Here is a 26,917-nt window from a genome sequence, read left to right as displayed (position 1 = left end):
GCTCTGAGAAGCCGCCCATAGCGTACCTTCACCTCGAAGAAGGCTGAGCCGAAGGTGGGCCACTTGAAGATGAGCTTCAGGAAAGCCAGCTTGGCCTCCTCCCTGGACTTCCCTGAGTGCTTATTGAAGTAGGCGACGATGGACTGCAGGGGGAGTGGGAGTCAGTCCTCGCCCCTGCCACTGCTGCCCCATCCCCACTGTCAGCAGCTGTCACGCTGTCATGGGCTAGGCGTAGGATGGGGGTCCTGGAGGCCATGAGGGGCTCCCACCTTATCCCAGTTAATGGACTCCTGGCCTCCCTCCCCTCCCCCAAGCAGGCGGGCCAAAGAGCGTCAAGTAAGGCCGGTCACCATGCTAACCAGGACAGCAAACTACTGACAAGTGACCAGCTGAATCTTTTGCCTGAAAGACTGGAGACAAAAGCAGGTGGAGGGGAGAATGGGAGGGTGACCTTATCACATACGCGGCCACAGGAGACACTTCCCTGGGTTGCTGGCCAGCACCTTTCCCCTTTAACCCCTGCGGTGCTCAGAAACCCGCTGTAGGGCGACCCTGTTCCCAGTGCCTCCCGCGTGCTCACCCGCTTCCAGTCGTCAGGTGAGACCTGCCGGATGAGGTCCTGGGGCACCAGCTCCCGTAGCAGCTTTGGGATACTGGGGAAGTAGGACTTGTCTTCCTCGAACTTGACCCTGTAGATCAGCGCCCCCAGCTGCAGCACTTCCTCCCGCGAGCACTTATGGTAGCCTCGGAGATACTTGGGCAACTCCTGCCAGAGACAGAGCAGGTCACAGGGGGGGCTCCTTCCCTACCACCCCAAGGTGGGCGTCTGCTGCCTTACCCCACCTGGGGACCCACCCGCTTCTCCAGCCTCAGCTGGCACTGCCCCTCCAGGGGAGATGGCACAGTACAGGGAAATAGCANATGAAGTGCAGCTTCTCCAGGTTGGAGGTGGGCCGGTCCTCCAGCATGCTATTGCCCTGCACTGTGGACTCCCCGTCATGCAGCCTCTTGGTCACCTGGGCCACAGGGAGGGGACAAGGCTTGACCTGAGTAGGGTGAGGTGAGGGGCCCTGCCTCATGCTCGAGTCTGCCCAATCCTCTGGAGAGCAGAACCCTGGGAGCGCCCGGAAGAGCTGCCTCCCATCACTGTCACACCCCCAAGTCCTGTCATAGTCCACCCCGTGCAGAACAGACATTGGGTCAATGACTGACTCACAGAGCCATCAGGTGGAAGGGTGGTCCTCACATCTACTGAGCACCCACAGCCGTCATCTTGTGCCATTTCCCCCCACCCCACCCCACCCCCAGGAGCCCACAGAATGGGCATTTTCTTCCCTGGGTGTCTGATACTCAGTGGCAAAGGTGGGATTTCAGTCTGGGGCTATGTGATTGCAAGACTGGATTCAAGCCTCAGATGAGGAACAGGGCAAAGGCACAGGCAAAGTAGGCTGTGGAAGCCCCAAGGAGAAGCCTGATGGCTGTGGAGGGGTCCAAGGAGGCTTCCTGGAGGAGGTGACCCCCCAGGCAGAGAAGAAGAAGGAAGAATTTTAGGTAGAGGGACTGGTGTGTGCAAATGTAGGGGCATGGGGGAGCCAGTCACACCGCTCTGTAAATGCCTTTGCCTGTGTCTGTCTGCCCTCCCAGCCTGAACAATCCTGGGGCACAGGACCAGGACGGTGCCCAGAAAAGGCAACACGACTAAATCAATGAGTTCAAACCAATCAATAGTGTTCATGCCCTGTGGGCACTCATTCCACAGAAAGTTTCTTGGATCAAACTCAATGGGTCCATGCCCTGGCAGGAAATGTCTCACCATCTGCCACCAGCCCTCCCCAGCTCCCAGGTCCCCTGCTCTGGGAAGCCCTCCCTGACCTGGCCTCAGCCTGAGCTCACTGTCTTCTTCCTGTCTTCCTGATCACCCCCTATGCTTTCTTGCTGCCAGCCATCCCAGGTCCCTAAGGACAGGCAGCGTCAATTCCTGCTCCCATCCCCGTGGGTCCCAAGACCAGCCTTGTCCCAGCCTGGGCCTCCTAAGGCAGCCTAGGGTCTGCTCTGACCTCCTCTGTCAGTTTTGACTTCTTCTTCAGGGTCAAGTGCACCAACTTGTGCCTCACGCTGCTCTTCTTCTGCCCCTCGGGGAGGTGGACCTGCAGGATCAACGGGGGTCAGGGTCAAGTGATTGGGCCCAAAGTAATGACAAGAGAGTGGACAACGGGGCTACGGCTGGAGAAGTGTCTCACTTCCACACTAATGTTTGTGAGGTAAGCTGCCCACATTCCCACCCCTCCACCAGACAAGTGACAGATGGGAAAACCGAGACTCAGAAAAGTGTAGCCGCCCACCCAGCACATCAGCATTGGCACTGGTTCTGCAAAGCCCGTCTGCTGTGCCACGTGGTCTTACTCACTTATGGCAGCACTTTACAGTTTACAAAATGCTCAGACATTTGTTCCCATGAGTAGACAGAGGAGAGAGGGCAGTCGAGGAGGTGAGGCAGAGGCAAATTTTAGGGTGCTCCTGCTGAGGGTCCTGAGGACCTCAGGGGTGCCAGGCAGCCCTGCCCACTGTCCTGGGAGGGATGTCGACCGGAGGGCACCGGGGCCTCACCTCACCCTCGCCCTGCAGGGTCTGCAGCTCCCTCTTGTATGTCTTCTTGCCCAGGGTCTCATAAATCTTGGTCATCACAGGGATCTTCTCGCTGCCGTCACTCATGGCCGTGTGGTACTTGGGCTCTGGGAGGTCCCCCATGAACCGGAGGATGGTAATCCAGACTGCCAGGGCCGCCTGGGGGCAGAGCCATGGGCGTCAGAAGGCCCAAGCACAGGCTATGGCTCAAGCCATCAAAGTAACCTGGGAGGCTTGGGAGTGGGCTGGAGAAGCCCATAGGAGGGCCACTGTGTCCCCACTGTGTTCCTCGGCTGGGGGCCGGGTTAAGTCAGCCCTGGGACCCGCCCCCTCAGTACCTACACTGCCAGCACAGCCCCAGCCCTCACCAGCTGGTCGCCCTCATCATCATGGTACAACAGCGGCTGCTTGAGTGGCCGCCGGGTATAGGTGTGAGTGGTCGTGCCCTGGAAGTAGGTGGCAGCGAACTTGGCGAATTTATACTCAGAGAGGTCCTCCTCGTCCTCATCAGGCAGTGGCAGGGCTGCGTCCAGGTCCTCCTCCACCATCTCCCTCCGCCCGCGCTCCAGGTCCTGAGGAGATGAGAAGGGTTCCCTGCCATGGGGGCAGACTCGGGGCTGGGCTGCAGTCCCCCAACCTGTCCCTGTGGGGCCAGCTCTTCCTCCACAAGGGTGGGCTGTGTTCATCTTCTTCAATATCCAGACAGAGCCTGGTGCATGGTAGGTCCTCAATATACAAATGAATAAAAGTTTGTGAGTGGCCTGGAGGAAGACGGTGACTGACCCAAGGTCACATGACAGGCTGGTGGCTGGACAAGGCCTGGGACCAGAGGCCCCTTGCTCAGGTCTTCTCTGCTGCCCTCTTCTCAGAGGGGACCACGTGGACTTTAATTCAAAGGGGCACATGAGGAGGGAGGGCCATTACACTGGGGTTTATCCCCAGTCCCCGTCCCCAGCCTGGTACCTCAAAGCCACTGGGTGCCTGGCCCTCCTGGCCTGGGAGGCCGCCTGAAGTCCCCAGGAAGCCAAACATCTTGTCCACCATGTCGGAGTGATTGATGGGCTCGTGGCGGGCCTTCTCCATCTGCTCCAGGAGTTCCTTCTTCCTCCGAGCCTCCTCCTTCTCCTTCAGCTCTCTCTCTGCGTCCTCACGAGCCAGCTGGGCCAAGCGCTCCTGGCAGGTGAGGGCGACGCAGAGGAGACAGCCTCAGGGAGCAAGCCCTCCCTGGGGAGCCCCAGAGAGCCCCTGCAGCAGTCAGGCCACAGCCCCAACCTTCCCCTTGGCCTCCTGACCGCTGAGAAGGACTGAGCCGCGGGGCTCCCCACCCTGGGCCACACCCCGGCTCAGAGCCCAGGGCAGACCAGATGCCCAATAGTAAGGGTGCCTTCCCTTCAGGGCTCAGCTGGAACGCCTCCTCCAGGAAGCCTGCTCATGCCTCCCAGCTGGAGGGCAGCAGCCAACCAGAAATCCCAGCTGTAGACCAGCACTATCCAATAGAAATATAATGCTGGTGACGGAAGGAGAACTGACTCTGGGTGGTGAACACACAATGTGACATATAGGTGATGTGTTACAGACTTGTACACTTGAAACCTATATAACTTTGCTAACCATTGTCACCCCCAATAAACTTTAATTTAAAAAAAAAGAAAAAAATATAATGCAAACCCATGTATGCAGTGGCTACGCTCAAAGCAGTGAAAAGAAAGAGGTGAAATCAATTTTAATAATATGTTTCAGTTAACCCAATATTTCCAAAATATTATCTCAACCTGTAATTAATAGTTTAAAAATAATACTGAGATATTTTATATTCCTTTTTTCCTTACTATCTTCAAAATCTAGCATGTATTTTACACTTAAGAGAAGTTTGTCATTTCAAGTACTCATTGGCCACACGTGGCTTGCGGCTCCATCCTGGGCACTCTCACCCCAGCTCAGGCTTTTTATCTAGGTGTCGTCTCCCTGCTAGAAAAAGGGCTCCTGAGGACATGGGCCCTCTCACCCTGGAGCCACAGCCCTCTGTCCTTTGTCCTGGGCCGGGACCAGGCACCCAGTGCATGAAGGAAGGAAGGCTGCATGGACAGAGGATGGGCAGCCCCTGGTGGGTGAAGGCTGTTGAACCAGTGAATGGACATCTAAGGGCCGGGACATTCCCGGCTCACCTGGTGCTTGCGTTCAGCTTCCTCCTTGGCCTTCTTGGCGCTCATCTCCTTCCGGAGCTTCTCCTCCTCTGCCAGCCGCATCCGCTCAGCCTCCAGGCGCCGCCGGTACTGAGGGAAGGGGCAGCCGGTGAGCACTGAGCCCTGTAGCTGTCACAGTGCTTCCCACCAGCCCTGCCTCACCCCACCCGGAACTGAGCTCTGGGACTGGGAGATATTCAGTCAAATAATTTGGCAGGTAGGGACTCTGAGGCATCTGAGAAATTAGATCCAGGTCACAGAGTGGGCTGGGGCCACCGTTGATCCCAAAACCAAACCAGGTTTGCCTTGGCCTCCCAACGATTCACAAGAATGACTGGGGTCCCCAGCCCTGCCCTTGGCTGGGAGGACAAAAATGAGAGGTCTGGCCCCAGTTTTGTCATTCTTCAGAGGAGGCATAGCCCTAGGTCCCCTCCATAGGCCTCAGCCAACAGGTGGGGGTGATTTGTCCTCCTGAGACGGAGCAGCACCCCTCAGAGGACACACTCCTCCTAGTGTTAGGAGCTGTGGGTCCTGTGGACTCAAGACCCCTCACCCCCAGGCTGGGAGATGAGGGTGCTGTGGACTGGACCCCTCACCTCAGCTCGGAGGCGCCGGTGCAGCCTGCGGGCGATCATGCCCCGAGCATAGGCTTGCACGGTGAGCACGGCCCAGAGGCGGTGGCGGAATGCTTTGCGCACCAGATAGGCACGGCAGCGGGCCTGGAAGTCGATGATGTGCCGCCGGGCCAGGCGGTACTGCTGGTGCAGCTTCCGGGAGCGGTGCAGGGCCTGCAACCTCAGGAAGCCCAGCCGCATCTGCAAGGACAGAGCCCACTCAGAGCCCCGACTCCAGACTGACCTTGACCACGGGAGTGTCACTGCACTGGGCCCACTCTCTGATCGGCATGACCTGAAGAAACAACTCTGTCTCCTTCAGACTAGGACTCCCCAGAGGTAAGCTCCACCTCCTCTCAGACAAAAGTTTCCCAGGAAGTGGCCTTGGCTCCCCCTGAAATGGGCTCCTGAGGGGCCCCATCCTCAGACCAGGAGCTGGTCTCCTTCCTGTCCACCTCCCCCGCCCCAAGTTCAGGCTACAGCCCAGTTGCTCCACTGAGATCTGTGGGACACACCTGCTCCTGGCCCCCTCTGAGCTCTCCAATGACCCAGTTCTCATACCCACCAAGACATTTCAGAAGGAAAGCCAAAACACTACTGATCAGATGGGAAAAGCTGAAAGAATCAGACTTGGACTTCGGGCCGGAGGAATAGTAAGGGCAGGCTGGGTAACAGCAGGAGGCCAGCCAGTCCCCAGGCACAGGTATGTCCTGCTGCTATGGCAACAAGGCCAAGTTCAAAGGCCTTGTGGGGCCAGCAGCAGCCCCCTCGTGGAGCCTCACCAGCTCGTAGTTCCTCCTGCAGTTGTGGCCCCTCCAGTGCCTCTGGATGAGGGTGGCAGCATTCTTCAGCTTCAGAAAGTTGGACCTGAAACAGCAGCACGATGTAGGAGATCCTCCGAGCAGACTCGGCACCCAGAAGCAGCCAGGGTGCAGGTGGGGTTTGGAAGCAGGAGAGCGGGGCTAGTCCCAGCTCTGTGTCTCCCAGACACATGACCTGGGGCACCCACATATCACCTTTCTGTGCCCCAACTTCCTCATCTGTACAGTGGGTAGAATGATACCTGCCCTGCCTGCCTCACAGGATTGTCGTATGAGCCCCATAGGGAGCCTTTCCAAGGTGTTTATTGAAGGAATCAATGTATGACTAATAAGTAAATAATAGGATGGATGGAGGGAGGGAGGGAGGGACCAGATGAACGGCAAAAGCAAAAGGTTGTGGGATCTCTGTGGAGCCTGAATCCCACTCCAAAGTCAGTCCTGCCCATGTGTGAACGGTCCCAGCTGTACACGTGTTCCTTATGTCGAACATGGAACACACTTTATAATTTATAGAATCTGAAATTTCCTCTTTGAGTCATTTCAACAGGAATCTGAGACCACAGCGTCTGTCTCCACATGTATGTGCCCCATGTATCCACATGTGCATGTTTTTGTCTAGGTGAGTGTACTGTGTTCCCGGGCATACGTGGCACAGATGGGTCTGTGTAAATCATGTCTGCGTGTTCATCTGTGTGCCATACATGTGTGTGTTGGTTTCCACGGTGCGCATGGATGTGCCTGCTTATTCCCAGGGTTCACATGGTGGGGAGCAAAGGGGAGCCGAGCATATGCGCACGCACCTGTGTGTGCGCTCAGGTGGGGAGGAGCGTTTCCGGGCCTGTACCTGTCTTTGAATCCCCGGATGACTTTCTGGAGGAGGATCACTCTGTCGGTGATGGCCTTGTCCCGCTCCACCTCCAGCAGCATGTCGTGGTGGTCCTGGAGGGCAGAGCTCCTGAGCAGTGACCCTACCAAGGTCTCCAGTCCCGGGGCTGAGGCTACCCCTGGTGGGCTCTCTCTTCCTTCACTCAGAGTCCAGGCCTAGGGCTCGACAGGGCCCCACAGGCTCCCAGCCCTGCTCATGGGGGCAGCCTCCCGCAGCCACCAGCACGAAGAGAGGTGACTAGGGCTGTTTCCCAGAGGCTGGGTGGGACAGATGGAGCAGGCGGAGCCTAATTTGACCGGGTAGGGTCAGAAAGCCCAAGAAGCATCAACACTGGCTTTATCCCTGTGGCCTTCTCTGCTGAGCCCCTGCCTTTCCAGATGTCTCTGTCACATCAGCTCCTGACCTGGGCCAGGCCACTTTCATAACCCTTCAGGGTCTTGTCAGCAGCCTCCTAACCCGTCTCTTGGCCTCTGTTGTTCCCCCTGGCCCTCCCTAAGGAGGTACCTTCCTAAAACAAATCTGATGGTGATCATACAGCGATACCCCAAGGTTCCCAGGGTCTCCTCCCCTGGCACTCAGGCCTTCCCTGATCCAGGCCCTGTCGACTTCTCCAGGTCTCTCTCCTTCTCACCCTAAGCTCCCAACCCCCACTCCAGTTAGACAAACTGCATCATTTACTCATTACATCTGAATCTAATGTCGCCATTGTTAGCACTGTGCTAGGTGCTGGAGTGGAGTCTCCGTGAACCAGGGAGACAGGGGCCATGCCCTGGAGAGGCTGAGTCCTGTGAGAGAGCCCTATCAATCAGATAATCACAGACCACATCTCTCGGGGACAGGGCTCAGCACAGAGAAGCTGCTCAGCCACGCCTTTCTGAGTGAATGAACGAATGAATGAGAAGTGGACATGGAAGCTCTGGAAACCAGTGCCCATTTCTGAAGAGTCCAGAGACGTGAGGAAGGGTCAACGACAGTCCTCAGAGCTGTCTGCCTTCTCCCCCTTCCCCACACGGGCTGGGCATCAAAACCAACTCAGGCTGGAAGCCCAGCACCTGACCTTGGGCAACTCTCTAGCCCTCTCTGAGCCTCTGAAATGGGCACCATAACCCTGCCTCACTGAGCTGCTGTGACGACTAAACGAGATCGTGGACAAAACGCCCCACAGGCTCAGGGAGATGAAGGGCCTGGCCCGTGGCCCCTCAGCCAGGACGGAATTAGGCTGGACCCCAGGACGCTCACCAGCTCAGGGCTGGCTCCGCCCATCGGCCTGTACCGCCAAGTCCCCACCCAGTCCCGAAGGAAGGGGCCCCGCCCCGAAGGAAGGGGCCCCGCCCCGTCACCCAGGACAGCCAGAAATCCAGTACAGCGGAAATGGAAACGGGAAGCTGGGGTGCTGGGAGCCCACACTGTCCCTGCCGCAGCCTCCCCACCACCATCGAGTCCCAGCAAGCTCTGCTCTACGGCCAGGACTCCCCGTGACGCAGTTTCTTGCTCCCTCCCCAACTGCCAGGCTGCAGTGTCCTGCCCAGGCTGCTGTAAGAGCGGGAGGGCTCCAGGTTTGTGCCCACGGAGGGCAGGAACAGTCCCCAGGACACTAGAGGGGGTGGGGGTGGGGCCTGGGGTCCATCACAGCCCCAGATGAACCCTGCCTGGCAGGAAACCACAGAGGGGACCTAAAGATACACTCAAGAGGGCTCCCCACTCCCAGGCACATCCCGTTTCACAGATGGGGAAATGAGGATCAGAAAGGGCCGTGACCTGCCCAAAGCAGGGAAGGCAGCCACAGCGTCAAGATTGAATCCAGGCCTCCCCGGTGGAGCCCACCTTGGTCTTCTTTTTTCTCACCCTGGGTCAGTGCTCTGACCCCACCCTCAGGTCACAGATGGGCTCAAGACAAGCTGCCCCTCCCCCACCGCAGAGGCCTCATTCTGCACGGGCTTCTCCTGTCACAGACTGCAGGGCAAGAGGATCCAAAGGCCCAGCACTGACCCCACCTGAGGCTGCAGCTTCTCTGAAGCAGCCGCCGAGGGCACATTCCCACCCATGCTGGGAAGTGCACAGCCAGAGGCCGCGGCTGTCCTCACCTTCAGAAAGATCTTGGTTTTGCCGATCTGCCAGTCATCATGAGTGCCCAGCACAGCCTCAGCCATGCGCTTGCATGTCCCCCGAAGGTCATCCTGGGTCCGGGGAAGGGAGGTGCACAAGGGGATGGGCAGCCCCCCAGTGGGAAAGTCACCTGAGTGTCCCTCCCGACGCTGGGAGGCAGGGCTCTTGCTCAAGCTCTGCCCCTGACTCACTCTGTGACCCCAACCAGGTCCTGCCTGCTCGGACCCCTACTTTATTCCTTAGCCCCGCAGAATAACTGCAAAACGCTCTTCCACATCTAACATCCAGGGCCCACTTGGCAGCCCTGGTCTCATCCATTACACCACATGTGTGATGTCCACCCCTACCGAGCACAGCCATTGAAGCCTGCAGAGGCACTCCCCCTGCCTGACCCCCACTTTTCCCAGCCGTACCTGAGGTGGCTGAGCTGATGTCATGTCCAGTATACTGTCTCTATGAGAAAACTGTGGCCCTTGCCCAGCCCAGAGCTGGGACCCCCTGTCCTGGCATCTATGCTCCAGCTCTGTACCTGCTTGTAGGCCGGCTTCACCCCAGGCAGCAGCACTCGGTAGCGCTCCACAAACTCCACAAAGCTGTAGCGGATGGGATAGCCAGCTCGGCGGATTCGGATGGTCTCCATCATCCCGGAGTACCGCAGCTGGCGCACACACAGGTGCCTGTCGAACAGCTGCCGGCACAGAGCCAAAGGCATCAGCACTGGCAGCTCCTACTGGGAGGCCAGCTCTGCTCTGCGTTTCCCTAGCCCCAGATGAGGCCCAGAGAGACCAGGGCCACACAGCCGATGAGGAACCAAGGCAGGACTGAACCTGGACCTGCAGTTCAAACCCACACAGCAGCATGAAGTGAGACCCTTACATGGGGTGAACTGGTGCGTTGGGGGCACAGAGGACAGATGACTTAATTCTCCTTGGGACATCCAGTGGGGGCTTCATGGAGGAGGTGGTCTCTGCTCTAACCCTGACAGGAGAGGGGGCACTGGAAGTAGATTAGAACATGTGCAAAGCTGCAGAAGCCTGAAAGTGCAGGATACGTTGGGGGACTTTACAGGGACGGAGAAGGCTAATTCATGCCACGATTATGATGGTGCAGGTAGTGGGTGCCTTGCACAACCCCAGGGGGCACCTTGCATGTTGCAGCAATTATAAACTTGTAATTATTCAGACAACTTTCTGGCTGCTGACAGTAAAGTGTCTTAAGAAAGAGACACATTTTTCTAATTGGCACAAAGTCATTTTTGTCAAGGCAGCTGGGGAGGGCCACCTGGGGTTCCTGGAGGGGCTGGGAAAGCTAGGGAGGCGACAGGGAGTGATGGGTTTGATTTGCATTTGAGAGCCTTGTCTCTCACTTGTAGTGGGAAGGGGGCCTGGACAGGGAAGGCAGGAGAGCACTGAAGACATCCTGCTGCCAAGGTCCAGGCCATAGATGCTGACATCTGGGCCCAGAGAAGGCTCCAGGGGCATCTGAAAGCAGGAGAGATGGTACCCAACGGCTCTGGCAGGGCCCTGGCCTCAGTCCCCCGGACCCCCTGCCTTAGCCGGGGAGCTCTCTGGAGCCCTCTGTGACCCTCATGCCTCTGCAGACCTACCTGGTCCTGAGTCCAGGGGCACTGGCCAGCCCTCTCTGAGGAACGTTGCCAGGCAGGGGGCAGGGCCAGTATGTGAAGGGCTGGCTTCCGTCACCTGTTTCCTTTCCCTCCATGCACTTTCCCTGGCCGTCTGCCTTCCGTCCTCCCCCAGACCCCTCAGGCCCCAGCTTGCCCCCAGGCCTCTGGGAAGAGCCTTGTGGTACACAACATCCCCCCCAGAGCCCTGAAAGGAGGAGGCACCCAGTGAAAAGCTGTGCCCAGGGAAAGGCTGCCCAGGCTCCCGGCTCTGCAGCCTCAAGCCCCTTAACCTCCCTGAGCCTCCTGCAGTCCTGCATCTCAAATGTGCGGGCCATCAAGCACCCTGTCCCCCGTGGCCCACCCCCGCCCCCAGGCTGGTCCGGGACTGGCCCCCTGGCCAGGGCCGCTCACCATGGGCTTCTTGAACTCGTTGGGCTTGATGCAGCGCACGAAGAATGGCTGGCAGGCACCCAGGGTGCGCATGAGCAGCTCCAGCGACCGCTTGAACTGGCTGCTGAGTGTGGGCGAGCGCTTCCTGGTCTCCGCGCCCTGGGGGGACGAACCACAGCCATGGGAGGGGCTGACCTGCCCCACTCCAGCACTCCAGGAAGGGAAGCAGGAGGGAAGGTCAGTGGGGTCAGGGCCTCGGGGAGAACTGTCCAGGGAAGCAGGCTGGCCAGCACTTGGGGTTTTCTTGTGACCTGCCTGGACACACCCCCTCTGGGTAGCTTCCTGGGACCTGGGCCAGGAGAAGTGCTGCAAGGTGTGTGTGTGTGTGGGGGGGGGGTTGGTGCTGGGTTCCCCACCCCGCTGGTGTGCGGGATGACTCGGGGCAAAGCATAGCCCCTCTCTGGGTCTCCATCCTTCCTTTCCCAGAATAAATGAGTGACCTAATTTAGTCTCCTTAGGGCACTAGGGTCGTCCCTAGAGAAAGGTTAGACAGTCCTAAATTCAAACCCTGGCCCCACCACCTCCTAGCTGTGTGATCTTGGGCAGGTCACTAAACAGTGGTGACCCTCCCTTTCCTAAATGGGAATAGTGCCATCTATCTAGCTGACAAGGCTTTGACAAGGGTGAGCACAGAGCATGTAAACAGCAACCTGGGATGCGGAGTGGGGGGGAGAGAGGGGAAGGAAGGGTGCTGCCTGTGCCTTTCCCTCCTCTGGGACTAGCTGGCCGGCAGCAGGCTGGCTGGGGCAGGCCTGGATCAGCCTCCTAAGAAGGCACACAGCTGGCCTCCCACAGCGCGGGCCGGAGGCCCAAAGCTCTGTGCTCCATCAGCGGCTCTCTGAGAGAGCAGGCCAGTGACCCCTGCGCCCCTCTGCCCTGGTGGGGTCCCCTCTCAGAAGACTGTGTGGAGGTTGTTGGGGGAGGACCTGAGCAGCAAATAAACAGGAAGCAGACCATCTCAGACTGATACCGGGAAAAGGGACATAGAAACCAGACTCGTTTCCAAAGCATTTTGATATTACCGTTTCCCTGGTGAAGATTTCTTATGAATGAGTTCGATTATCATTGTAAAATTTTATACTTTAAATTAGACATAATTTTATCTGATGTCCTGTAGCACCAAAAACCAGGGGTACAGATGTAGATGCGTGAGGCATGTGGGGGCGGCAGAGGCATTGAACCCATAGACAATATGCCCCACGTTAAAATGAAACTTGCCAAGAAGAGCAAACGCTTGGTATTCTGCAATTTGCCATGTTTTCCGTTTCAGTTTTATGTGGAGCATATTCTAGAGTTTTGCCAAGTGAAGCTGGGAGTATTTGCATCGGGGTAGGGCAAATGTCAGGTCTGTGGCCCCCACGGCTGCCCCCGGACCTGACCCAGCAGCAGCACTGGGTGACCCCCACTCCGAGTGGGAGCTGTCCAGGTTGGGCTGTGCCCAGCCTGCATTAGAGCCCCTGCCATAAGCACACACAGCACAGACACAGACACACACTCATACGCACAACACACACATGCATAGCACACAACACAGAGAGCACACAGTACATACATCATACACAGCATAGAGAAACACAAAAGGACACATACACACAAACACACACACGGCACACACAGGGCACCCCTACACAGACACACACAGCACACACGTACACACACAGCACACACACATACAGCACACACCCTTCTTTGGTTTTGACCATCACACTGGAACTATTTCTGGCCTGTCTTCCCTGCCGGGCTGAGCCCCGTGAGGACAGGCGGGTCTGCCTCGTTTATTGCTGTGCCCAGGGGCCTGGCACAGTACCAATCAACAACACTGCTGAGCACAAGTGGTGCTGAACTGGCTCCAAGTGCCCAAGGGCTCCCAGAAATTGTCCACCTTCCAGTTTCTCAGGCCAAAAATCTAGGAACTGTCCCCAACTCCTCTTCTCTTCTGTCCAGTATGTCAGCAAGCCTCCTCGGCTCCCCCTCCAAAATGGGCGCAGGCTCTGACCACTTCTTACCACTTCCTCTACCGGCAGCCTGGTCCAAGCTGCCGGCATGGCTCTCAGATTATTGCAGTAACCTCCATACTGGTCTCCCTCCTCCTGTCCCCACACTCCACATGGCCCTCTACTCTGCTATTGACGCAACAGCCCGAGTGAGGCTGTTGAAACACAAACCCAGTCCTGTCTGCCTGCTCAGAACCCTCCATGCCTCCCCAATTCACTCAGCATGAACACCAAGGTCCTGGGAAGGACCGACAATCTCCCACAGGATCTGGTCCTAGTGACGGCTCGCCTCCACCACCCCGTGCTATTCCTACACGGCACCAGGCAGGCTGAGGGCTGCAGGCGCAGCTTAGGGTTTGCACTTGTTCCCTCTCTCTGCAATGCTTTTCTCCCAGAATGCCTGTGGTTGGCTTCTTCACCTCCTTATCAACATCTCTGTAAGGCCTTTCCTGATCTCCCTATTCAAAACCGCAAAGCCCCACCACCGGCATTCCCCACTCCTTAATTTTTCTCCATATCTTATATCACCACCTGACATACTGTATATTTTACATATGTATTTGCTTATTAACCATTTCCCCTTCTGCTGGGATGTAAGTTCCATGGGGACAGAGATTTGTTTTCTGTTTTGTTCACTACTGTGTCCCTGGGACGGAGGACACTGTCTGGCATGTAATAGGTGCTCAGTAAATATTTGTGATTGGATGAAGGAGTGAGTCAATGGGGCTGTGCAGCTGCAGGGTCTGCTCTCACTTCCCTGGCCACCTGGGTTTCTGATTTGGTTTTATTTCATGGAGGGGAAAGGTGCTCCTTTCTGATGTTCCTTGTTTTCTAGGATAATCTGAAGCTATCTGGAGATGGACTACAGGCAGAAGTGAAAAGTCCAAAAGTCAATGTTAAATGACTCCACAGAGATCTGAAGGGCAGACACCTGAGCATGATATGAATGAGGCTGGGAAGTCACAGGCAGGAGAAGCCACCTGCACAAAGAGTGAACTCAGGACCCTGGGGACATGTGACTGGAGTTAGATGAATGGTGGTGGTGGTGGTGGTGGTGCGGGAGGTGGTGCTCAATGCCTTGGAAGAACTGCTGTCCTCATGGTTCAGCTGACCCCTCCAGCAGCGATGGCTGGGGTGGGGCTGCCTGGGGAAGCAGACACAAGTGTCAAAGGATGGGAACTCAGGGGTTGGGGCCTGCATAGGATGCGAGTTCAGATCACTGGGCGGAGGCATCTGGGCTTCCACCCTGAGGAGAAAGCATTGCAGCTCATACACAGTCTGTATCCAATAAACAGACTTCACACTTCATACCAAGCTGATTTCCATGTTCCTTTAACAGAGCTATCATGTTTCCAGCAGTTACAAAGAACATTTTCTTTCCCAGGGGTGATGCTTACAGAGATAGCACAGCACAGTGAAAGAGAGCAGGGACTTGAAAAGCCTCACGTTAGTCCTCACTTGCATGTGACCTTGGACAAGTCCCCGTACCTTCCTGACACAGACCTGGATCAAATCCCTGTGTTGTAAGCTGTGTGACCTCGAGCAAGGCCCCTCTGGGCCCCAGCTTCTTTAGCTGTAAAATGAGAGCAATAGTCATTACTCCCCAGGTTGCTAGGGGAGCGACTGAGGTGAGAAATGGAAGTGCAGAGCTCACAGCCCGGCCCAGAAGATGTCATTGGTATCAAATTGTCACTGCTGTGTCTAATTCTGTGCTCCAAAAACTCCCTCAGACGTGGGCTATTAATGGAGAATCGGGGTCTTATAGCTGGCCCTCTCCACGGTTCCTCAGCAAGTAGATTCTACTCCCAGGGTCCAGGGAAAGAGCCCTAGAACAGGAAACTTCCCAGAGTGGTCTCCAGATGCCTCCAGATGCTTTGGAATGAGAGGAGAAGGGGTATAAGGAGAAGATGGGGTTCAGTGGTCTCGCAGGACTGTCCAAGGCCAGGAGGAATGGGTGGGTCTGGCAGAGGGTGGTCTGGGAACTAGGAGAGGAAAGAGTGGAGGAGAGCCCAGAGCCACACCTTTGTCACCAATACTGTGACCCTGTGATAGGTGGGTGCAGGGTTGGCACTGCTGGGTGCTGGTGGTTTAGGCACCTGGAGCCCGTCCCTGGTGGGGGCCCTACACTCACCCCATCAGCAGGATGGGCCACAGTGTTAACCTGGGGGGTGGGATACCAGGGCCAATCCATGGGCAGAGGACAGAAGCCGCCACACAGACATGCTCCCTGCTCCTGATGTGTGGGTGCCCTGCTCTGCTGTGGCTTTTATGAAGTGTTTCAGAAATCTATGAGGCACTGGACAGCAGGGGGATGCCAGATGTGCAGAAAGGAAGAGGGACTCAGCATTAAGGCTAAAAGTGGGAGGATGTCAGTATTAGGCAGAGAGGAAATTGAGGGTTGAGAAAAGGGAGGCAAAGGAGATGGCAGGGCTATGCTGCTGCTAAGGGGTCCCCAGCACCTTTGGGACCTAAAGTACCTTGGGAGCCACAACCTGAAGTTTCCATGGCCTAAGGAGATTTGGGGATGATGACTTGTAGTGCCAGCTCCCCAAGATGCTGTGACTTGGGGTGAGCCACACCCCATCTCTAAGCTTCAGCCCCCTGTCTGCAAAATGCGGAAAATACCACCTGTCCATCCTGTCCCACAGGATTATCACAGGATCTGACCAAATCACAACATGGAAACACTTCGCAGGGCCTGACTAAGTCAAAGACTCAATTTGGGAATGGCTTTGGATGACATGGGTTGGATCCCAGCTCTGCCCCTGGTTCACAGGTAGCTGGACAAGTGTTTTTTTCTTTTTCTAGGACTCAGTTTCCCTCCTTTAAGAAACCAAGATGCTTGCAGTACACACAACTCAAAAACAAAAACAAAAATGAAAACAAAAAAACCACTCCACAAACCACTCCACAAAAAAACACACTCCAAAAAAAAAAAAAAGAAGAAGAAGAAGAAACAGCCAGCCCTTTCCCCAAGCCTCAGTGCCACGGGAGCCAAGGACACAGCCCACCCCCGGGGGCTGCCGAGGCCTCTCCCGCCATCCTCTGACCCCAGGTCTGGGTCTTTTACCTTCGCAGAAGCTGCTGACTGGCGGAGAGTGCCCGATGAATAACCACAGAGAAACTATAACAGGAACCACCGTGCAGGGTTGAGATGGGGAGGGGAGGGGGTGAGGAGAACGTGGTGGGTCAGAAAACGGAAGGCAAAACCCACCAGGGAGAGAGGAAGACCCTTAGGGCAGATGTCTGGGCTCCTGGGGGCCAGGGGCAGCATGGGCACCTGGACGAGCACCAAGGGGGCAGTGGCTCTGCCCTTCCCGTGAGCCCCTCCGTGTACCCTCCAGGAGGCCATGAGACAGGAGGAGAATATGAAATAAAAAGGCATCTGATATGATCCTGCAGGAAAAAGTCCACCAGACTACCACTCTAGGGACAAAGGAAACGTAGAGGGTGGGAAGTTCTCTGCCCGCTGTATGAGGTCCAGGGCTGGCACAGATATGCCCTCTGTGTGGTTTCCCTGAACACCCACACCCATCCACATCTTTGGGGCTGGACGTGCTCCCTTCACTGTGCTCCCTGTTAGCCCTAGAGGTCCAGGCAGGGGAACCCCACGGTAAACTGAGTCCTGATCAGGCTCTGCTCTGTGCCCTCTCATGTGACCCTTCCCTGGGCCTTGCACCCCACAATCAGTACAAGAGGACCAGATGGGAGGATCTCGGAGGCCCCCACGTCCCTCCTGGAACTGCAGCAAAGCACTGCGGCTAGAGGGGCTCAACTGAAGCTATTGTCAAGGGCAGAGGGGGTGCTAGACTCAGGCCTGGCTTCTGGGGGGCCCTTCCCACCCAACGACAGCCCAGTCCTGACGTTACCATGGCGACGTCGGCTTGGAAGATCTGCTTGATGAACTTGTTCCTGGAGGAGTGGACCAGCTGGATGATGTCTCCATGTAGGGTGTCCCGGTTCTTCTCCAGGAAGCCTGGGCAGCGGCAAACAGTGGTCACACCTTGCCAGCTCTGGCAGACAACACTTGGCTCTTCCCCAGATTCTCCCCAACAGCCAGGAGGACCCTCCAAATTCACCTAGTTCAACCACATCCAGGAACACAGAGGCCTGGAGCTGCTATTATCAGCAGCTCTCACTAGACCAGGGAGGTTCTCCTGCACAAGAGACCCAGTGCCAGGCTGCCCACTGGTGCCTGAGGAGGGGAGAGCTGCAGGAAGCACTCAGTAGTGCAAGCGTGGGCTCTGGGGTTAGGATGGAACAGTAGGGCTCTAATTAAAGCTCTGTGACAGACACACTATGGTACCCTAGGAAGGCCCCCTCTGGGCCTCAGCTTCCTCACCTGTGAAATAGGAATGACAGTACCCATAAGCTCTTGCCTCTCTTCAGATCACCTCACACCACACCCAGGTCATATATAAAATGCTAGATTAAAAACAGTACTTTCTGAACCAGAAAATGCTAATAGAATTGTTTCAAGCCGTTGAAAGCTGATTAGTGACTTAGGCAAGTCCTTTCCCTCTGTAGGCCTCAGTTCCCAAATCCACTAAAACGGAGGACCCATGTGAACCCTCCAGATCTAACATTCTATGATTTTATAACTTCATGTAGAGTTCACTCATTTTCATTCCCGTTTCCTCAGCAACAGCTTGAAGCCCGGCATATAACAGATGCTCAGTGAATGTTGGTGAATTGAAAGCAGAGGGTCAAACAGATACTTATACACCCATGTTCATGGCAGCACTATTCACAATAGCCAAAAGGTGGAAACAAACCAAATGTCCATCAACAGCTGAATGGAGAAATAACACACACACACACACACACACACACACACACACACACACACACAGAGAGAGAGAGAGAGAGAGAAATATTATTCAGTCATGAAAAGGAAAGAAATTCTGACACGTGCTACAACATGAATGAACCTTAAGGACATTATGCAAGTGAAATAAGTCAGATACAAGAGGACAAATATTGTATGGTTTCACTTATATGAGGTACTTAAAATAGCCAAATACATAGACAGAAAGTAGAATAGAGGTCATCAGGGGCTGGGGGTGAGGGGGTACAGAGCTTCTGTTTGGGCTGATGAATAGGCTCTGGAAATGGATAGTGGTGATGGTTGCATTATATTGTGAAGGCACTTAACACCACTGAATTGTAGACTTCAAAATTGTTAAAATGGTACATTTTATATTATAATTTTTTTTAGTCTTATAAAAAAAAAAGAGGGAGCGCTGAGTGCAGTGTTTCCTAAGGCCCCTTCTCTGTCCGTATTCCTGGTGTCCCTGTCCTGGGCTGGAGAAGGGGAAGGGAGGGAGGGGCACGGACAGAGACAGCCCCCAGCCGCCCGCCGGTACCTTGGCTCTCATAGTAGACGACACCGGCAAAGTGGTTGATTCCAAACTGGGTCTCGTGGTTGTTCTTGGGAGGAATGTAGTTCGTGTTGAGCTTGTGCTGGGAGTTCAACTTATGCAACATGGTGGTGTCCGTGCCCTGTGGGAACCAAGCCGGGGCGGCTGTCGAAGCCACCCTCTCCCCACTTTGCACCGGTCCCACTGCCTGTCCTGCACCACGTCTTCTCACTGTCTCTTCTGTCTTTCTCGAGAGCTTCTTCTCCCTTTACTTAAACCCCATATAGAAGCTCTCCATTTCCCCAGCTGTTAAGGTGGTGAAGTGGAGCAACACAACCTTGATAGTACATTCCAGTTTAGAAAATCTAGTCCCACGACTGACAGCACGAAGGAGTCTCTCCTCCACTGCAATACATATTCTGGGTCTGGAGCACCTAGTCTGGACCAGCTGCATGCTTAGATCTTCATTGTTTGGTCCAGGACCCAGTGGATTGTAGGTGATTCCCAAATGTCAGATGAATGCACTTGAATTGGCCCCAGAGCCACCCCAAGAGGCAGGTGTCGTGAGTCCCATTTTGCGGATGAGGAAAGCTTAAACTCAGTGTCGGGGGGGGGGCGTTGTGTGCCTCCTCCTTCCCCTCCGCCCCCGCTCCCCCCAGCTGCTAGGCCACAGTGGCGGACCCCACTCTGCCGCAGGCCTACCTTGGGGAACTTGCTCTCCTCATCGATGAGAGAGATGATGTTCATGGGCTTGTTGGCGATCATGTCCAGGGCTTCCTGGTTGTCAGTGAACTCGATGTGCAGCCAATTGATGCTCTCCAGGTCATACTCCTCCTGCTCCAGCTTGAACACATGCCGCACGAAGAACTGCTGCAGGTGCTCGTTGGCAAAGTTGATGCAGAGCTGCTCGAAGCTGTGGGGAGAGTGGGCACAGGGACACAGGGACACAGGGGCCACGGGACGCGTTGGATGTCACTCAGGGCCTGCTCCACCACCCAGGGGCCCAGCTCTGCCTCCATGTGCAGCATGCCCTTGGGCACTTGTTCCCATTGCGGACTCTCCAACCTCTAAGGTGGGGCGGGATTGTCAAGTCCAACTCCCTCAATGTGCAGAAGAGGACCAGAAAGGGCAAAGCACTCGCCCAAGGTAACTCAGTGAGTCAGGGGGAGAGTTAAGGCTCAGGACCCACAGTTCAGGACCCCTTTTCCCTGCATGACCAGGCCCTGTGGGGAGGGCTGGTGGGTGGGCCTCAGCCCCTGGCAGGACACCTGGGGTGGGGAGAGCTACGGCGCTAGGGAGGTGGACATAAAGAATGATCCAAAACAGCAGCACCTGGGAAGGGGGCTGACGAGAGTTGGAAGCAGAGCCTTGATGGCTGATATCTCTGAACCACCAACTCGGCGCTCTCCCAGGTGACACTGTGTATTCATGTGGGTGTTTTGGCAGTGGGGAGAGGGCTTTGAGACATCCAAACATTACAGGAATTGGAGTGATTTGCCAGGGGTCACATAACTAGGAAGTGGGGCAGGGCCGCTGCCTCCAGCCGCAGGATCCACCTGGACGTGCTCCATCTGTCTTGTCTGCGCCTTCCATGGCCCCAAAAGTATGGGACCCCAAGCGTGGCCAAGACCTCTATCTCAAGCTTGGCCCAGGCCTGGCCTCACCTGCTTTGAGGCACCTTGCAGCTTGGACACCGGGCAGATAGAGTCCATGATGGTGTAACAGCCTCCCTATTTGCCTCCCCCTCCCCCGCCCTCAGCTGACTCCCGGGACTGGGGACTGGAGGGGACAGGAAGGAAGGGCAGAGGGCCCGCCAGGATGACTGCAGTCAAATTTTCCGAAAGCCTGGCAGAGGGTGTTTGGCACCAACTAAATGTAGTTTAAAAGGAGAGATGTGACATTTCTAGTGTCCGTGTTACGGAAGAAAATTCCCACAAGGCAGAGCCCCACGTGGTACCTGTTCACAGCAAAGTTCTCGAACCCAAAGATGTCCAGGAGGCCTATGGAGCGGCGAGAGTTCTTCACTTCCTGGGACGGGGGCTTATAAATCGCAGCGTTGATCTTGTCCACAATCCAGACAAAAAGCCGCCCGTAGATTCCCTGAGAGGCAGGGCAGCCTCATTAGCCACTGGGCCCAGCCACACCCTCCCAGGGAGACAGGCCAGGCTCCTGGGCCCTTCGTGGCCTCGCTCCAGCCCCTTCCGTGAAGCAGAATGCTGTTTGAAACCGCCAAACCTTTACTCAAGCTGCTCCCTCTCCCTTTTCTGCTTGAACAATTCCTACTCGTTTTTCAAAGCTCCTCTGAGAAACCTTGCCTGACCCATAGTTTGGGAAGAAGTCCTCCTTTGGGGGCTCCCATCTCTCCACCCCTCTCTGTCTCTCCATCAGTTCTGAGTATCTTGAGGGTCCCAGAGCCCAGTCCAGGGCTTGGAGCAGGGAGGGGCTCAATGGACAGCAAACAGATGACTGTGGAAACAGGCAGGACTCGTGCCCTCCCCACCCAGCCCAGCCCCTCTCTAGTGTCTTCTTTGAAAAGGTTAGAAAGGGTGGCTCCTGGGCTGGGAACAGCACAGCAGACAGAGCGCCCAAGGAATGCGACCCAGCATGAGGCCCAAGGATGCTGGAGAAGAAAGCAGGCCAGGGTGGAGGGCCTGAGGGGACCAGAGCTGGCAGGGCCCCTGGAGGGCATACTGCTCAGCCCCTTGTGGGATGAATGGGGCTCGGGGGAAGGCAGACCCAGAAAGAGCCAATGGCGGGAGCCTGGACCCAAGGGCAAACCGGGGTCAAGGCCCTCGGCCAGCTGTGTGGATTCCTCAGCTCCTGCCCATTAACAACCCAGCCTCCTGATACGCAGGGAGAGCCGGTGGCCACTCCACAAACGGCCCACCTTGACGAAAGCATCTCGCACATCCAGCGCCTGCTCCCTGCTGAGCGGGGTGGACACCGTCTCCCCCCGAGTGATGAGGGTGCGGCTGGTCAAGCAGTTCATCAAGTTTGGAGGGTTCACCTGGTAGGGTGATATCCAGGCACTCACCCAGCGGCCGCCAGCCCGTCCCTCCCTCTACCACACCAAGAACCCCCTCCTACTTTCCAACCACGCCTCGCTCAGGCTGTTCCCCCCACTAAGAATGCTCTTCCCCATGGTCCCACAGCCAAATCCTCCCCAGCCATTAAATCTCACCCAAATGCTGCTGAGAAGAAACTGCTCTCTCCTCGACAGGCCCCTCCTGTCCCCTCAGCATGTTACCTGTCCCTCTCAGCACTTGCTTGACTCTGACTTTATTCACCCCAGTTTTCCAACCCAGGGCAGAGCCTAGTAAATGTTTGCTAAAAGACTGACAGACTGACTCACTGAGGACCCTGGGCCCAGGGCCCCCATCCTCCCCAGGGGCAGCTGGGCTGACAGGCAGTGGGGCTCCCAGGCTCTGGGCTCTCCTCCTCCTCAGGGACCCGGGCCCAGCACAGATCCTGCACACAGCTGGTTCTCAGTGTTGCACTTCTAGGACCCTTCAAGCAGAGGACCCAGCTCCTTGATCCACACATGCCCAGCCCCCTGAGCCTAAAGCCAAAACTCTCCCTCGGACAGAGACAGAAGCCGCTGTGGAGACAGAAGGCCAGGCACTGACCTCGAGCAAGGATGCAGCTGTGGCCAGGGACGGGGAGAAGAGGACCTCACAGGCATCCAGGTTTTCAAACGTGCGGGCTGTCAGCAGCAAGAGGGCACAGTGTCAGGCAGGGAGGGTGGGCATGGGGGAAGGGGTAATCTAGGAGGACCAGGTGCCGTGTCTACTCTCAGGGGGCCTGCCCTATTCTCAGAGGGCATCAGCACTGTGATTAAATGCTACTCTGGGTCAATATATGTTTGACGAATGTCCTCACCCTGAGCTATGGGCACCATGAAAGTAGGAACCGTGTGTGTCCAGCACCTGCCTTCATGCTTGGTGGCATCCACGTAGCAGACACTGGCAGTCACACCCCTCTCTCCTAACCTCCACTCCAGACTCTCAGAGCAATCAGTGACTCCTATGAGACAGGCTTTGAGAACTGGCTTAGCTCAGTGCCTGATACCATCTGTCCTTCCCCAAATGTGCCCTGCTTTCTCAGGCCTCAGGGCTTTTGCACATGCTCTTTCTTCTGCCTGGTGCTCCCTTTCTCCACGTCTCTTCGTCTTTCAAGACTTACTAGACTGTGAACTCCTTGGATCTGGGATCATTCATGCCTTCACTGAGCAAACTTTCCCAGAGAGACACTTTTGACTTAAGTTCAGGCTCTTACTCAGCTAAAGGACCGTAGGCAAGAGCAGAGTGGGACTTGGTGCCTGCCTCAGAGGACCACCTCCCAGCCTGGCACATAGTAGGTGCCCCAGGAGTGTTAGATAAGTGAACACGTTTTCTTCTGTAGCCTTCCCCCTTTTCTGACGATGGCTGTTTAGGCACTCACACCTTAGTATGAATTAATCCAGAGATGTACCCTCTCTCCAAGACATCTGACCTTAAAGAAGAAACCAAATTTGGAAGGGGTCTTACAGGGCCCATAGTCAACCCTAGTATACTTTATCTGTACATCTCTATTGTAGGATTTCAGCACAGTGAAAGCACACCTGAGGCTAGCAGACTGTTCATATCTACCAGAGGGGAATTCTCCACCCCAAAGAGGATATCAGCTGGAACAGAAACTGAGCCACAAATACCCCCTGGACAGCTAGGTGCTGTGCTGCCCTTGAATTCAGTGCAGGGTTGGGCAGGGAGGGAGGAAGGGAGGGAACACGCCATTCGGGCTGCTCACCCTCATACTGCAGGTTGCCCAGGTGCAAGATGGAGGCCAGGAGCTTTGAGATCTCCCAGTTCTCGGTGTCGGTGAACATGAGCACCTTCATGGCGGAGCGGATGTTGGCGTACTCCTGGCTGTCCTCCCGGCCCTCACAGGTTATGCAGTTACCCTGGTGGGCAGAGCAGGTGCAGGAGGGCATCAGGGAGGCCATGGGTATCCCCAGAGAGGCAGTGCCTGGGCCGAAGGGCCCTCACTGCCAGGCCAGGCCAGCCCGGGGCTCCTAGTGAGCGCCATGACGCCCCCAGAGAGCCTAGAAAGCTCCTGCCTGGGCCCTCCCATTCTCCCCCCTCTCCCAATGGACACCCACCCTCCGGGATTTGAACGCCTCACCAAGTGCAGCCTGGGGTGGAAGGAAGAGGGGTAACTGCAGACAGGTGGAACATGGACAGTCTGCCATATTATGTGTGTCTTTGGGCCTATGTGTGTGTGTGTGTGTGTGTGTGTGTGTGTGTGTGTGTGCGCGCGCACGCATACAAGTGTGCCAGCCAACTATAGGAAGTGTCCAGGAAGGCCCGTCACACCTACCCCCCCCACACACACACACATGCACCTTTGCTGTCCCACATCCCTCAGATGCCATAGCCCAGCCCAGCTTCAGGCAACCAGTCACAGGCTCTCCCCAGGGCTAAAGAAGCTGGTGCCCCCAAGCCAGCCTGCTGTGTGTATGCACCCCCCCGCCCCCGGTGCTGGGTGGTAGCAATGGCCCCGGGGCTTACTTCTCCCTGGTAGTTCGATAGCAGCAAGAAGCTGGCACCAGAGCCTTGCAACCAGCAAGCCCTTGAGGCTGAAGCCACAGTAACCTGCACCTCCTACAATCCTGGGGGCCTGGCAGAGGTCCCAGTCTGCACGTCCTCAAAGACTGAACTAACACAGGTCCGAGTGCATGTACACGTGGGTGCGTGTGTGTCTGGGATATCTACACACATTTGCGTGTCTGCGGTGAGAATTTGTCTGAACGTGTGTGCAAGTGGGTGTGTGCCCGAGTGGGGAATAGGCCTCATGGCATATGCGAGCCCCGGGTGGGCTGGGGCAGGTCAGGACACAGGAGAGAGCCCACATGGAAGTTCCTACCCACGGGCCGACAGCTGGGGAGGGGCTGGGTGGACTGCCCCTGACCTTGCTGGGGCGGGTGTCCCCCTCCCTGGATGCCCCACCTCGGCCTCACCATGGCCAAGTAGTTATAGTCCGTGGCCTGGCCCAGGCCCAGCTTCTTCTTCTGGTCCTCACTCATCCCCTCCAGCATGCAGTAGAACACGTGGTAATTTCTCTCATCCGGGGCCTAAACATGTGGGACAGGGGCAGGAGGGCAGGAGGAGGCCATCAGGAAGACTGGAAACATAGTTTGCTAGTTTACCAACTGGGTTTCGTGAAAAAGCCCCCATGGTGCTTTCACGGTGGGATGTCAGACACAGGCAGGCAAGCAGGTGGCCGCCTAGGGACAGCTGAGGCTATGCAGATGGTGTGTATCCCACGCAGCCCTGAGGCTGGGGGTTCCTGTGCAGGGATAGCTCTGCCCCTGGGTTCGGGCTCACCTGGCGACAGACGCGTGACTTTTCCAGCAGGTACTGCTCGATCTTGGCGCCCTCGATGGCACCCCGTTTGTTGAAGTGGATGTCAATGTACTTCCCGAAGCGGCTTGAATTGTCGTTTCGGATGGTCTTGGCATTCCCGAATGCTTCAGGGTGGGTAGAGGGTCACGGGCAAGGTCAGCCCCCACCCAGCCACCCAGCCCCGCCCTGAGGGCCCTGGCCCTACCTTCCAGGATGGGGGTGGCCTCCAGCACCTGCTGTTCGATCCACGAGTGCTGCCCACTGATGGCCGCCAGGAACTGCAGGATCAGCTTGGTGCTCTCTGTCTTCCCTGCCCCAGACTCCCCGCTGCCGAGGAGAACCAGAGACAGGCAGGAGCCTCTCACAGTCTGCATTGCCCCCCTCCCCACAGGGCTTCAGACCAAGCTGCTTCCCCTACCTGTCCTCCTCCTTCTATAAAATGGGCTGACAATATGGACCTTTTAGAGCTGGGAGAAGACTAAAAGAGCTCAGAGCTCTGCCACAACCAAAGATTACTTTCCTTCCTCTTCATTCAGACATGCACAGTCTTGCCATAAACCATGGCACGTATTAGATGCTTGATCAATGCTTTGTTCTTTTACCCTCTGCCTGAGAGAGAACAGGAGCCTGAGATTTCAACTGACCATAACTTGACAGAAGCCAGCTGTAAATAAGGTTGGCTTCAAAAGCCAACATGAGCTTTGGTAGCATTAATAGAGATATAAGGCCTGGGAAAGGGGAGGTGATTCTCTACATTATGAGGCATTAGCAGGAACACAGAGCTGGAGCTGCAGGGGCTAAGCCTGGAGCTCCACGCTGGTCCTGGGCCACTCACCTGATAATGCAGCACTGGTCACGGCTGTTGCGTTTCATATTGAAGTAGCAATTATCAGCAATGGCAAAGATGTGGGGTGGCATCTCCCCAATCTTCTTGTTGGTATACTGGCGAATGTGCTCTGGTGAGTAGATGGAGAGCAGCTGGTAGGGGTTCACAGCCACCAGGATTGAGCCCGTATACGTCTGTGGGCAACAAGGAACAGAGAGCTCACCTTTTCCCATAGGAGAGGCTCTGATTCCAGAAAGCTCTCAGGCTCTGGCCTGCTTTGTCCTTCTGGGCGGGAGAGCACTGGCTTTGGAGTCACGTGGCTCTAGGGTCTGAATCTAGCCTTCCTAGGAGCTGGGGACGGAGCCTTCAGACTAGCATTGGGTCTGACTCAGAGTAGGTGCTCAGTAACATTTGATGAAGGGAGGAAGGAAGGGAGGGAGGGAGGGTCTCTGAGACTCAATATTCTTATCTTCATCTAGACAATGGGCACAAAATAACTGTTTATGAAGATGAAAGAAGATGGTTGACTAAAATTCATAGCACGCTGTAAGAACTCCTCAAATGCTGTCTCCCACCTTTGTCTCCAAGCCCTGCGGTCCAAAGTTTTGGAGCGAAATTCATAAACTAGACCTTTCCAGAGCAGAGGCTGGGTTGGTGAGGGGGGAGTAGAACCAAGCCATAATGAGCTGAAGGGGCTGGGATGTGCGGTTTAGCGGCTGGGATGTGCGGTTTAGGGGCTGGGTGGGCCCCATTCTCTGCAGCACTACCCCTGTGCTCTGGGGACAGAGAACCTCAGCTGTACTAGGCAGAGTAGGCTCAGGGGCCAGGTGCACCCCAGGGAGCCTTCTGGGGGCCGTCTCTCCATGGGCTCCTTTCTTAGTGCACAGAATGGCCACCTGTGTGCAAGATTTCCTGCTGTGGACTCTGGGCTCTGCCACACAGGGGACAACAGGCCTGGTCCTCCTGCCACCAGGGCACAGTGAGGCACTCAAGGGCAACTTCTCCCTCCACCCGCCCCTTCCTACCGCAACCTGAAAAGGTCAGGCCC

The 26,917-nt window shown here is 56.1% G+C and overlaps 1 protein-coding gene across 1 annotated transcript in view; it reads right to left on the bottom strand.

Annotated features, from left to right (window-relative positions):
* Window positions 1-26,917, bottom strand: part of MYO7A (myosin VIIA) — a 47,957-nt gene that overhangs the window by 3,468 nt on the left and 17,572 nt on the right. Inside the window, exons 4-29 of the mRNA XM_019649335.1 lie at window positions 25,879-26,063; window positions 25,249-25,370; window positions 25,026-25,168; window positions 24,659-24,772; window positions 23,449-23,602; window positions 22,290-22,366; window positions 21,551-21,670; window positions 20,621-20,763; window positions 19,366-19,576; window positions 18,670-18,805; window positions 17,173-17,279; window positions 16,374-16,427; window positions 11,271-11,408; window positions 9,765-9,923; window positions 9,214-9,306; window positions 7,088-7,182; window positions 6,205-6,289; window positions 5,405-5,623; window positions 4,791-4,898; window positions 3,589-3,798; window positions 2,994-3,197; window positions 2,608-2,784; window positions 2,058-2,147; window positions 909-1,016; window positions 581-805; window positions 27-143 (exon numbers count right to left, since the gene is read on the bottom strand). Coding sequence (XP_019504880.1) covers window positions 27-143; window positions 581-805; window positions 909-1,016; window positions 2,058-2,147; window positions 2,608-2,784; window positions 2,994-3,197; window positions 3,589-3,798; window positions 4,791-4,898; window positions 5,405-5,623; window positions 6,205-6,289; window positions 7,088-7,182; window positions 9,214-9,306; window positions 9,765-9,923; window positions 11,271-11,408; window positions 16,374-16,427; window positions 17,173-17,279; window positions 18,670-18,805; window positions 19,366-19,576; window positions 20,621-20,763; window positions 21,551-21,670; window positions 22,290-22,366; window positions 23,449-23,602; window positions 24,659-24,772; window positions 25,026-25,168; window positions 25,249-25,370; window positions 25,879-26,063 — 3,594 coding nt within the window. The remainder of the gene's footprint in view (window positions 1-26; window positions 144-580; window positions 806-908; window positions 1,017-2,057; window positions 2,148-2,607; window positions 2,785-2,993; window positions 3,198-3,588; window positions 3,799-4,790; window positions 4,899-5,404; window positions 5,624-6,204; window positions 6,290-7,087; window positions 7,183-9,213; window positions 9,307-9,764; window positions 9,924-11,270; window positions 11,409-16,373; window positions 16,428-17,172; window positions 17,280-18,669; window positions 18,806-19,365; window positions 19,577-20,620; window positions 20,764-21,550; window positions 21,671-22,289; window positions 22,367-23,448; window positions 23,603-24,658; window positions 24,773-25,025; window positions 25,169-25,248; window positions 25,371-25,878; window positions 26,064-26,917) is intronic.

The sequence above is a fragment of the Hipposideros armiger genome, unplaced genomic scaffold, assembly GCF_001890085.2.
Source record: "Hipposideros armiger isolate ML-2016 unplaced genomic scaffold, ASM189008v1 scaffold_132, whole genome shotgun sequence".
NCBI lineage: Eukaryota > Metazoa > Chordata > Mammalia > Chiroptera > Hipposideridae > Hipposideros > Hipposideros armiger.
This window is presented reverse-complemented; position numbering and strand designations above follow the sequence as displayed.